This window comes from Mandrillus leucophaeus, unplaced genomic scaffold (assembly GCF_000951045.1).
Source record: "Mandrillus leucophaeus isolate KB7577 unplaced genomic scaffold, Mleu.le_1.0 Scaffold474, whole genome shotgun sequence".
NCBI lineage: Eukaryota > Metazoa > Chordata > Mammalia > Primates > Cercopithecidae > Mandrillus > Mandrillus leucophaeus.
This window is the reverse complement of record NW_012105076.1, coordinates 616,121-629,213: the sequence shown is the minus strand read 5'-3', so window position 1 is coordinate 629,213 and position 13,093 is coordinate 616,121. Positions and strand designations below refer to the sequence as shown.

General features: G+C 35.7%; 1 protein-coding gene across 6 annotated transcripts in view; it reads left to right on the top strand.

Annotated features, from left to right (window-relative positions):
• Positions 1 to 13,093, top strand: part of CUL2 (cullin 2) — a 93,546-nt gene that overhangs the window by 69,764 nt on the left and 10,689 nt on the right. For all 6 annotated transcript variants that reach the window (XM_011995129.1, XM_011995131.1, XM_011995128.1 and 3 more), the window contains 7 exons: positions 432 to 539; positions 1,195 to 1,254; positions 2,073 to 2,201; positions 2,306 to 2,392; positions 4,049 to 4,201; positions 4,800 to 4,877; positions 8,267 to 8,333. In XM_011995129.1, the coding sequence (XP_011850519.1) occupies positions 432 to 539; positions 1,195 to 1,254; positions 2,073 to 2,201; positions 2,306 to 2,392; positions 4,049 to 4,201; positions 4,800 to 4,877; positions 8,267 to 8,333 (682 nt within the window). The remainder of the gene's footprint in view (positions 1 to 431; positions 540 to 1,194; positions 1,255 to 2,072; positions 2,202 to 2,305; positions 2,393 to 4,048; positions 4,202 to 4,799; positions 4,878 to 8,266; positions 8,334 to 13,093) is intronic.

Below are 13,093 nucleotides of genomic sequence, written 5' to 3'. Positions count from 1 at the left end.
AGATTGGAGTGCAGTGGCCGGATCTCAGCTCACTGCAAGCTCCGCCTCCTGGGGTCACGCCATTCTCCTGCCTCAGCCTCCCGAGTAACTGGGACTACAGGTGCCCGCCACTTCGCCCGGCTAGTTTTTTTGTATTTTTTTAGTAGAGACGGGGTTTCACCAGGTTAGCCAGGATGGTCTCGATCTCCTGACCTCGTGATCCACCCGTCTCGGCCTCCCAAAGTGCTGGAATTACAGGGTTGAGCCACCGCGCCCGGCCGACAAGCTATTTTCAACACCAAAGTTTTAAATTTTTAAAACCACTTTCTGAGAAGTGTGCATGTGTAAAACATAATTTCCTTGAGGAAAAATTTACTCAAGTCTAATAAACCTAGTAGTTTATCCTTGAACCTTTTAAAATGTGGTTTTGTACTTATGTTTCATGTTTTTAGATGCCAACACTATTTGTGGAGTCAGTTTTGGAAGTGCATGGTAAATTTGTTCAGCTTATCAACACTGTTTTGAATGGTGATCAGCACTTCATGAGTGCGTTGGATAAGGTAGGTTTTAAATACGTATATACTATATATGTACATAAAGCTCTGTCATTCTTTAGGCAGTTTCAGGATTAGACTCCTAGTATGAGATTTCTGACCTAGACATGGAGATTAAATATGAAATTCAAAATGGAAATAATATAACTTTTAAATTATTAACTGAATAGTAAATTGAATGCTTGTAGAATTTCCCATGATTATGCTATATAAGGGGAATTTTTAATCTGATATCTTCTGGATAGACATGCATAATTTTACAATTTTTAGTACTGATTTTTTTCTTTGGCCATAATACTTAGGCTATATTGAATAATATTTGAAAAGAGGATATGTTTTACGTGAACTTTTGTATACTTTAAAGGAAAGTTACTTACAAGATTGTAAGTTTTTTTTTTAAGTAGTGTTATTTTATCTGTTCAAATTTTGGTAATGAGTTACAGAGTATCTTGCAATAGCAACAGGATGTATAGATATTTTGTAATTAGAGAATAAAGTCAGAGGAGTCCACTGTGTTAGGTGCGAAAATATTAACAAACTACTGGCAATGCTGTGTTGTATGTGGCGGGGTAATTTTGGATGTATGGATTATGGCTTGTATTGAACTAGCTGTACTTTTTCCCTATGGCTGGTGGTTAATTATGGCCTGTTTTTTATGTAGGCCCTTACGTCGGTTGTAAATTACAGAGAACCTAAGTCTGTTTGCAAAGCACCTGAACTGGTAAGTTTGGTGTTTGCTGAAAAGTAATCTTATGAAAAGTCAGTATTAGAACATGAAAACTGAGAATATCAAATTAATTTGGTTTTTGTAGCATTTTTCAGAAAAACAAAAGGAAAATTATCTACATTGTACATAGTTTGGCATTTATGTAAGGAATGCAACATACCGTGTGTCTTTTCTTAAAAAATAATCATTTTTACAAAGTTTGGGTTTTAATGTATGTCTATTTTGAAATAATTTTAATACTTTTCATGTAGATTGTTATATCTGAAATCTAAAGGAAGTCTGATGATAAAGTTTGGGTAACCTTTGAAGGAAACTTGCTTACAAGGTTTTTGTAACTTTTTTTAAAGTACTTATTCAATGTCAAAAATTATAAAACCGCTCGAAACTCACCCAGGTGTTCTTTTAAAAATTTATATTACCCATATCAGTTGCTTTATTGGTCAATAAGTGATAATTCGATATTTGACTTGTTCTTTTAAAAAATATACCTTATGATGTGTATTTTATTTAGGTTACACTTATGATTATTACATAAAGCTTTAGAAGCCTGGTGTGGTTGTGCATGCCTGTAGTCCCAACTACTTGGGAGGCTGAGGCAGGAGGATCCTTTGAGCCTAGGAGTTTGAGGCTGCAGTGAGCTATGATGTTGTCCACTGCAATCCAGTCTGGGTGACAGAGCAAGACCCAGTCTCTTAAAAAAACAGTAAAAACTCTGTCCACTGATCTTATCTTGTATCACCACTTTGCCTCCTTTGAGGCATGATATATACAGAAGCACCCTTTGTAAGATTTATTATCAATTTCTACATGAGCTTGCTAAGTACTGTGACAACTTACTGAAGAAGTCGGCGAAAGGGATGACAGAGAATGAAGTGGAAGACAGGCTCACGAGCTTCATCACGGTGTTCAAATACATTGATGACAAGGATGTCTTTCAAAAGGTATGCTGCGAACAAAAAAGTTTCATTTGTGTTTTGGTCAACTTTATTTCTGAATGCTAAATCATTAGAAAGGAAGTGATCTTTTAAAATATTTTTAAATGCAGTTCTACGCAAGAATGCTGGCAAAACGTTTAATTCATGGGTTATCCATGTCTATGGACTCTGAAGAAGCCATGATCAACAAATTAAAGGTAATATAAGTCATTAATCTGGTACTGTCCTAGAAATTCACTCACAAGCATATAAAGATGTTCATTGCAGCATTGTATGCAGTAACAGGAAACAATTCATCCGGTTAAATGTATATTTTTATATTCACACAGTGGGATATACAAATACTATATTAAAAGGACAAAATATATATGCTTATATATGAAGATTCACTGGATAATCAGTATTAACGATAAAAGAGTATTACTACTTTAAATGAATACACCTAAAATATTCCTTTAAGTACAAATTTTGGAGTGCAATTCCATTTCAATTTATTTTTACATCATTTCAGCTTGCTTGCACACCGATAAGTGGTAGCAGGTTCTTACTTCTCCTGCGTTATTCAATAAATTTTCCTGCATAGTAGACATTTTGAATATAATATGCACTCCTTTTTTCCTTTTTCTTTTTTTTAAGAGATAGGATCTCACTATGTTGCCCAGGCTGGACTCTAACTCCTGGGCTCAAACGATCCTCCCGCCTCAGCCTCCTGAGCAGCTGGGACAACAGGTGTGTACCACTGCACCCAGTTGCTATGTGCTCTTTTTGAAACCTACAAAAAAGAAAAAAAAAAAAACTTAGTTTTTAATTTCTAAAAGTAGAGTTGGCCAGGTGTGGTGGCTCACGCCTGTAATAGTAGCACTTTGGGTGGCCAAGGCGGGTAGATTGTTTGAGCTCAGTAGTTTGAGACCAGCCTAGGAAACATGGCAAAACCCTGCCTCTACCAAAAATACAAAAGTTACCTGGGCTTGGTGGCTAGTCCCAGTTACTCAGGAGGCTGAGGTGGGAGGATTGCTGGAGCCTGGGACATCGAGGCTGCTGTGAGCCATGATCACACCACTACACTCCATCCTGAGTGACAGAGCAAGACCCTGCCTCTAAATAGATTAATTACCAGAAAAATAGTAGTGTTAATGAGCTTTTATATTTCAAGATTAGAGATTCAGATTTTCTGACCTGGTAACAACATAATTTTGAATAATTTTAAAGAAATAATTTTCTTCATCACTCAGTAGATGCTATTAAAAATATGCCTAAGTAGACCTTTTTCAATTGACTACTGGCTAGAGTATTCCCAGTAATCATTTATGTAATCTTTCATTTGATACTATCTGTAAACCTTATAAGAGCCAGCAGCTGTGGTATGTGCCAATAGTCCCAGCTACTGGGAGAGTGAGATAGGAGGATGGCTTAAGCCCCGGAGTTCGAAGTTGTAGTGCACCGCGATGGCTCCAATGAATAGCCACTGTGTTGCAGCATGGGCAACAGTGTCTTTAAAACAAAACACAACATAAAATCCTTATAAGGTATCTTATGTATAGTAATGGGGCGTTTTGCAGTGCTGAAATAAGAGATGAATGTATAAAAAAGTTTTTGTTTACGGGGAGATTTATTGTTCCTAGATAGGTGGATTTTATTCACTTACTTAAAATATGCCTTTAAAAAGAAAGAAAGTTGGAAAAGTTTTGATTAGTTGCTGTGACTTATGAAGAATATATTACTAGTCCTTGGGTATAAGTGTACATGCAAGAACTCTTGACCAAAGACCTAGCAATACTGACACATTCTTATTAACCAATATGACTTACTATTTTTCTTTTGAAGTCATGTATTTTCTAAAACTTTTTTTATAGCAAGCCTGTGGTTATGAGTTTACCAGCAAGCTACATCGGATGTATACAGATATGAGTGTCAGCGCTGATCTCAACAATAAGTTCAACAATTTTATCAAAAACCAAGACACAGTAATAGATCTGGGAATTAGTTTTCAAATATATGTTCTACAGGTATGAATATGTGTTTTACTATGAGCATTTACTAATCATTTCAGGACTTTGATACAAAGGATTCATAAATGGATGCCTGATTACGTTTAGTTCTGTCAGTAGATCGTGGCTTCCAAAGTCCTATTGATTTGGGCTGGGCGTGGTAGCTCACGCCTGTAATCCCAGCACTTTGAGAGGCCAGAGCGGGCAGATCTCTTGAGCTCAGGAGTTCCAGACCAGCCTGGCCAACACAGTGAAAACCCATCTCTACTAAAAATACAAAAATTAGCCAGGTGTGGTGATGCGTGCCTGTAATCTCAGTTACTGAGGAGGCAGAGACAGGAGAATCACTTGAACCCCCAGAGGCGGAGGCTGCAGTGAGTGGAGATGGTGCCACTGCATTGCAGCCTGGGTGATGGAGTGAGACTCTATCTCAGGAAAAATAAATAAATAAATAAAAGTCCTATTGATTTGGAATGAAATGTGCCATAATAGAAATACTCAAATTTTATCAGCATTTTGAGGAAGAAAAAAATGTTTTAGATGCTTAGATTATTTAATAAATATTTACTTTCAATTTAGATGTTGATCCATTTAGCTTTTTATTTTTTCCTTCTAGGCTGGTGCGTGGCCACTTACTCAGGCTCCTTCATCTACGTTTGCAATTCCCCAGGAATTAGAAAAAAGTGTACAGATGGTAAGTTTGCAGGAAATATACCAGAAGACTAAAGGAATTTTAATAATTGTCTTCATATTGTATCACCTTTAATATTTTTTCAAAGTCTTAAGGGTTCATGTGATAAAAATAGATTCACAAATTATAGTCAGTCTGTCCTTTGGGAAGAATGTAAGTTGTTGTAGTTACTAATATTAAAACTAAAATGCTAAGAATGTCATACAGTTCTTTGTCAAACCATGTCTCTTATTCTGAATAAATCTGTCATCTGCTATTAAGCAGTTTTAAATTATAAAAATGTTGATATCAGAAGAAAGCTTAGAATTCAACACTTAAAATATCACTTACCAGTTTTCCTTTTGAATTTTGACCAAATACCTCATTCAACCCTTGTAATATTTTTTATTTCTGTCCTGTAACGTAGGTGAGTATATGTGAAGTAACTGCTAGTAGAGTAAGTAGTAACAGTGATCGACAGTGGTTATAGTTTTGTGGTAATAATAGAGGAGAGTGCTGTAACCAGTCAGGTAGGTTTCAGGAAGGCAAGCATGATAGACTTTCAGAATAGGAGGCTAAATTAGGACTTCTTACATCTTCTTTGAAAAGAGACTGTAGCACAGACTGTTTTAGAAACCATGAAGAAGACCATTTATTTGTGAAGACATTCATTGGATGAGGCAGACTATAATCCAAGGTTATTACAAATTTTGCAGAAAGGATACATCCCAAAGTGCTGGGATTTCAGGCATGAGCCACCATGCCTGGCCTTGGCAGTCTTTTACATTTCTTTTTAAAAATCCTGTGTCCCTGATTGAAATTAAGGGAGAGAATAGGAGCTGACAGAAATGAAGTTTTCCTTTAGTTTTTTTCTTTCCTCTTTCCTTGAAATAATTATTTTCCATTTATAGTTTTTAACTGCTTAAACTTTATTGATGTATAGCCTTCATCAGGTTTTAGTTTCCCCATTTACAAATAGGAAGTGAGTTTCTTTCTGTCTATAAAATTCTGGTTCCAAAAATACTGTTCTCTCCATTTGAATTGTCTCCAATTACCAGTAGAGGGAGTTTGTCCTTTATTTTTTTTCTAGTAAAGTCCAAGTTTTCAGACACATAAGATTCAAATCCATTTGTATACTTAATAATGTACAGTTTTCACATGTAAATTAATTCATCCTGCTTTAGTGATGATTTGCATTTTTTTACATCTTAATCTTAAATATGACTATTTATCAAGAATTACCTTTATTTTACACCAAAGTGTCTCAAAACTGTGGAATTAAAGATGTAATTAAAAGTAATTTCTTTTATACTTTAGGCCAATAAATCTTAGTTGTTACATTTCTTTTTTACCTAGGCCAAAACCCTGAATAATATTAAGAAGTATTTAAAGTAGCCGGGCGCGGTGGCTCACGCCTGTAATCCCAGCGCTTTGGGAGGCCAAGGTGGGCGGATCACGAGGTCAGGAGATTGAGACCGTCCTGGCTAGCACAGTGAAACCCCATCTCTACTAAAAATACAAAAAATTAGCCAGGTGTGGTGGCATGCACCTGTAGTCCCAGCTACTCAGGAGACTGAGGCAGGAGAATCGGTTGAACCCAGGAGGTGGAGGCTGCAGTGAGCCGAGATTGCGCTGTTGCACTCTAGCCTGGGCAATAGAGCGAGACTCCGTCTCAAAAAAAATAAAATAAAATAAAAAGAAGTAGTATCTAACGTAGCGTATAATAATGTAGCTATCTATTAAAGGTAAATAAACTCATTGAATTTTTAAGGCTCTTTGAGATCTAATTAATGCCCTTAAAGGGCATTAATTTCTTACTAATAAACTTTGCTAACACAATTATTTTAATGACATAACCAAGGAAGGTTTTATAACTTTGGTCTTTGTAGTGCCAGATGAATTGACGAATTTATTGGATTCTGTTCTTGACTAGCTATAGATATGAGAGTCTTTGTAGTCAGATTTTAAATGTAGGTATGAGTCATTATCTTCTTTTGGCATATTGATATTATCATCAATAAAATTTTACCAAATAGTAGTATTGAAGAGGTAATAAAAGGTTTTAGAGCATGGAATATACATTTTAAAGCCAGTTTTGCACTTTAAATTATGAGCATTTTAAAGCTGGAATTTATCATTTCCAAAAGTGTTTTGAGAAAAAATGACAGATTTTTTTAAACTTTTATTTTGCTTTTGTCCAGAGATTCATTGTAAATGTGTTATAGATCAATTGTGAATTATATAGTAGTGATTGAATTTTATTGATATCCCTCGGGATTATTAGTCAGATCATACTTCTGAAATCCCCTTATGATGTATTTCAATTTGCTGTTTGTCTGGATTAGAACTAAGCAGGCAAGCTGAAGTATTCCAGGTGCTAGTCATTTCCTGTTCATCCTGCAAAGGGATTGGTGGATCTGCTGGTAGAGGAGGATTCTGCACCATTAGAGGGAAAATAGGCTCAACAAATTTCAGCTTCCCAGGACTAGGCAAACTTAAGAGTAACTACTGAAAGAACTGACTCATTTTCTTGGCTGGAGCTATTAACTTTTGCTGTTAAGGAGTGGTCATACTATAGCTGATAGGTCAGTCATTGCTGACTGCTTTATGTGAACTTCCTTTTTAAAGTACAAAAGGTAAAGTTTGATATACAAATAAAAGCTTTAAGTATGTTATATATGGTACATCATGCTAAAAGTTTATTCAGAATTCTGAACTGGCATAATGCAGTTTATTTTTTAGTTTTGTAAAAAAATTGAGTTTTTATCTTTTTCACATTCAGCATCATTTTTCCTCTTTTTGTTGTATACTAGCTCTTTATTAAAGAAAAAGGAACTCCGTATTTTTGTCCTGTAATTACACATTCAGTCCAGGGAGGAATGTTTAAAATTTCAAGGCTACATTAATAGAATTTAAATTTAATTGTTCACAATAATATCAGCAAAAGAATATCCAGAGACATACTCTAAAACTTCGTATTTGTGTCTGATTGAATGTGGAAGCTATATTGTTGGCAAGTGGGAGATTAGAAATGAAGATGGGGTTGCTGTTTTCATGGTGAAACATATATGTTGCTGTGTTTGGTTAGTAAGTGGAATTTATAAAGTCCATGTTAATATTATTCAGAAATGATAATCACTGTGTCATTTCAGAAAGTCAAATTTGTAGTGCTGTGGTTTAGTGGAGAGAGCTCTAGAACAGGTTGTCAATTAAAAGAGCTGGAATAACATGTGTATAGCCTTGATTAGGGACCACAGGAACATGCTTTCTCCTCTGCAAAAGAAGGAGGTAAATCAGATTGGCTATAATGTCTTTTCTAATATGAATGGTTTTTATTGCTTTTGTAGTATAGTGTTAATTAACTAGGCAAGTTATAGTAGCTAAAAATAATGTTTTGTTTTTTTTTTTTACAGTTTGAATTATTTTATAGCCAACATTTCAGTGGAAGGAAACTTACATGGTTACATTATCTGTGTACAGGTAAAATGCATTTAATCATATCTGACTTAATGAAATTTACCTGATGCTTATATTAATTTAGAAACAGATTTTCTGTGGCCCAATTACAGTTTTTAACCTTTTCTCTTCCATCAACCTTTTTCCCCATTAAAGCAACTAACAATGAAATTCAAATGAAAGTATAGCACTTTTTAATAGTATTTTATAATTATACTGTTTATAATCTTTCTGCTTTTAAAGAAATGTTCTGACTTTATACTGATTTATTACATTTCTGTAGCCAACCACTACATTAGCAAATTTATTAGAAACTCAGATTTGATGGGTCAGACACACTTAGAAACTTGTTCTCTAAATATGCCAGATCCCCTTGCCAATTTCATTATTAAAGCATCATAAGGAGACCTAACCATTTCATTTTTACTTGTGATACTGGAGTGAATGCAATAGATAGTAAAGCTTTTTGCAGAAAGTTCCACTTAATTTTCAATAGTTTCCAATTTTAAAAAACTTTAGTCACAATCTAATTTCCTTTGCTTCTTTCTGGAACAATGAGGTCCACTAACTTACAGTGGGATTAATACCTGAATTATTGTGGACGGTGTGTGGAGTTACCTGAAGATGTAAGCCAAAGCAAATACTTGAATTTTCTTTCTCTCTCTCTTTTTTTTTTTTAACTAAACTATGCTTTGGCAAGTTCATTGAATCACTTTTCCTTTGTACAAGAAGGAAAGGGTATATATGCTAATATTTCTTAGAAATGGTACAAGAAAATCATTTGCCAAACCTTTATTAGGAAATGTGTTCTGTCTCCTCCCCAAGGAAGATTTCATCCAAGTAACTATGATACTTGCTGTTTATTTGACTGATTTACACCTTGGGAAATGTAATACATTAGTATAACATTTCTGTATCTCATTGTATTAGTAATACATTTTGCATTACTTACGTAAGTTGATCTTTATTGAGCAGGTTGGACATTCTAATTTTTAAAATAATTTTTGAAATAAGGAGATTTTCACTGATACTCTTAGTGGTGGTTAAAATTTGACCTTTGACTAAGCGCAATGGCTCACGCCTGCAACCCCAGCACTTGGAGAGGCGGAGACGGGCGGGTCACTTGAGCCCAGGAGTTCGAGACCAGCCTAGGCAACATGGCAAAACCCCATCTCTACTAAAAATCCAAAAATTAGCCAGGCGTGGTGGAACACCTGTAGTCTCAGCTACTCGAGAGGCTGAGATGGGAGGATCACTTGAGCCCAGGAGCTGGAGGCTGCAGTGAGCCATGATAGTGCCACTGCACTCCAGCCTGGGCAACAGAGCAAGACTCTATCTCAGTCAGTCAGTCAGTAAGTTGACCTTTAATTTTACAAATATTCTATTTTCATTTAGCAAATATAATTGATTTTAAGAAAAAAATGCTGGACCAGGGTTTTATATATATATATTTTTTCCTAAGAAAGCTAATATATCTTAGTGTAGTTCAATTTAGCTTGCTTTTACTTTGCATAAATATCTGTCTAGGGGAGTTTAAACTTCCTTGGGTATTCTCATTTCAGCAATAATCATGTCTCCTAAAGTAATTTTAATAAGGGGCTCATTTTTTTCATAACAACTAGTGGTGTATAAGAAGAAAATAAATTTATGCACATAGTTTTTTAGCCATTGGAATTTAGTTCGAAAATAGTCACCAGTATCACCTAAATAGGAAGGAGAATAGCTTTCTTTCTGTTTTTGAGCTATACTAAATTTCTAGGCTGATACATAATAAGTTGATTTGGGAGCTCTTTCATTTGTTCATTTCTTTTATCTTATTTAATATTATTTGTGTTTTAGTTAAAACCAAATAGTTACATCCTTTGGAAAGAGAACGTTATAAGTTTATTTTTTGTTTTGAATCACTGAAGGTACTGAAAACACCTGTGACGTATCAGTGAAACCAGGAGTTAGAGTTGTTTTTATGTTTATATTGTAAAATGATTAACTCAAGCTAATTAACATAAGTAGCATCTCACTTATCTATTTGTGGTGAGACCATTTAACATCTACTATCACAGCAATTACTGTCACAGCAATTTTCTTTGTTTTTTTTTTTGTTGTTGTTGCTGTTTTTTGAGACAGAGTCTTGCTCTGTCATCCAGGCTGGAGTGCAATGGCGCGATCTGGGCTCACTGCAACTTCCACCTTCTGGGTTCAAGTGATTCTCCTGCCTCCGCCTCCTGAGTAGCTGGAATTACAGGCACACACTACCACACCCAGCTAATATTTGTATTTTTAGTAGAGACGGAGTTTCACCATGTTGGCCAGGTTGGTCTCGAACTCCTGACCTCATGATCCACCCACCTCGGCCTGCTGAAGTGCTGGGATTACAAGCGTGAGCCACCGTGCCTGGCCTTGTCACAGTAATTTTCAAGTTTACTCCACAGTGTGATTAAGAGTCACCATGCTATATGATAGAGCTCCAGAACTTACTGGTCCTAACTGAAACTTTGTCCCCTTTGACCAACATTTTTCGTTTTATTTTTGTTCTCCATTTATTCATTTAACAAAAAGGTTCTCACACACCATGTGTATTGAAGATGCTTGTTCTAGATTACCCATATATGACCTAAGGCTCCAGGACTTCTTTAAAACACTGGCTCTGAGGCTGGACAGATCGCTCAGAGTTCTGTTTCTTGAGAACCGCTGTTACTTCCACTTAAACACAGAATGAAAATTATTCCTTCCTAGTCCATTGCTATATTTCCAGCTCAGTGAATACCCTAGAAAAGGTTAATTTTTCTATTGTAAATGAAGAGTCTTTACAAATGGTTGATGCTACACAAAGTGGTATTTGGGGGAATTTAGAATTAGAAGACCTGTGGTCGGAGTTATTAGCTCACAACTTACTAGCTGTGTAATCTTGAGCAAGTTACTTAACTCCTTTGAGCCTGTTTCCTCGTCTTTATCGTTGTAAAATTCACTGATCAATTCAAAGAACATTTTCTGTGTCTCAAGTACTTCTAAACACCAAATGGACAGAAATAAAATACAGAGCCTTGGCCCTCAAAAAAAGCTCATGTCTAGTAGGCAGACAGACAAGCACATAGTTACGGTACAGTGTTTTGAATGTGGTAGAGGTCAGCCCAGGGCGTAATACAGAATGGTGGTGGCAGTCAGTTCCTGGCGAGGGAGGGCTTCTGGGGAAATCACATCTCAACTTGTTTTCAAGAACTCATAGGGCCAGGTGCAGTGACTCACACCTGTAATCTAGCACTTTGGGAGGCTGAGGCAGGAGAATCCCTTGAGACCAGGAGTTCAAGATCAGCTTGGGCAACATAGTGAGACCCTGTCTTGAAAAAATAAAATAAAATAAAAATAATGAATAGGACTTAACCAAGCTAGGTAAAGGAGAGTGTTGAGAGTGTATTACCAACAGAGGTAAGAATTTTAAGAAGCAATCTGTGATGCCAGATGTGACAGAGTGAGAAAAATCCTGAAAATTCCAGTGAATTTATGACTAGGGCTTTGGATAGAATTAACCATAAGGAACAGTTTGATAAAGACATACAGATACTTGATAAAGAGATATGACCAGACAGTGTGACAGAAACTATTACACTGTCTGCATATAAATAAGTTTTATTTGTGGCAGAGCAAGAAGTTGCCGAGATTCCTGGTCAGTTGCTGAAAGACACGTTGAGAAATGATGAACTCAAAGAAGATAAAACTTCACCAGACAGTACATAGTATGGATCAAGCTAGAACTTTGTGAACCCTACATCGTAGTATGTGTTGGTAGTTACTAGTGTTTGCCAAAATAAAAGTAACACCATATAATTGTGCATACCTTAAAAGGTAACGATTCTATTGACTAAATTTGTCTCGCTTTTGTTTTCAAATACTTCCAACAGCTAAAAATAGGCAGGGGTGTTAATATTGTCTAATGTCCAGTCTATATTCAAATTTCCCTGATTGTCCCAAGTTGACTTGCTTGACTGTCAGAGGTCACTAATTGTATTTGGTTGTTACGTTTCCCTTCCACCGCCCCACTTCTCAGCATCCTCTGACATACCGTTTTGAACAGACCAGGCCAGTTGTCTTGTAGAGTAAGAGTATGGTGCTAAGAAAAGTGGGAAGAGGTCAGTGTACCCCAATCCCTGGTAAAGTATTGAGAAATAGCAAGAAAAGGCACAATGCAAGAATGAACTCAATAGGAAGTACATGATACTTTGGCCCCTCACATAATCTCCTAATGCTTTTTGGATCTCGTGGTGCTAAACGACAACTTTTGTGTGGCAGAAGACTCATTCTGTTTTCAAACCCATGGCAGCATATTACAGCATCAGTGACATCCTGGCTGATGGTGCCACTTAATCATCTTGGTGCTTGATGCATAATTCTGTTTGTTTCTGCATATGTTTAATTCATCATTGCAGAAATAACAAAATGTAATTTATGTAATGTTTTACTTCTTACCACATTTTCCAAATTTAATGTTGATAAGAGCCCTGTTTATAGAAAGTGTTAATAGTGTATGCCAAATGATAAGTTTTTATACAAGCTGTTTCTATGAATTGGATTTTGAATTTAATATATTAAACCTCCTTTTGTGAAAATTTAAAGGGTTATGAATTTTTTCTCTTGGTGTTCCCATCCAAATAATTCTGAAAAATATTTCTGAATATCAGTTTTATCTAAAATAAGTCAAGGCATAAATGATGATAATCAAGATAGTATTGCATTTACGGTGATAGCTAATGAATTCACTCATGGCCTTTAAAACCTTTTTTTTTTTTTTT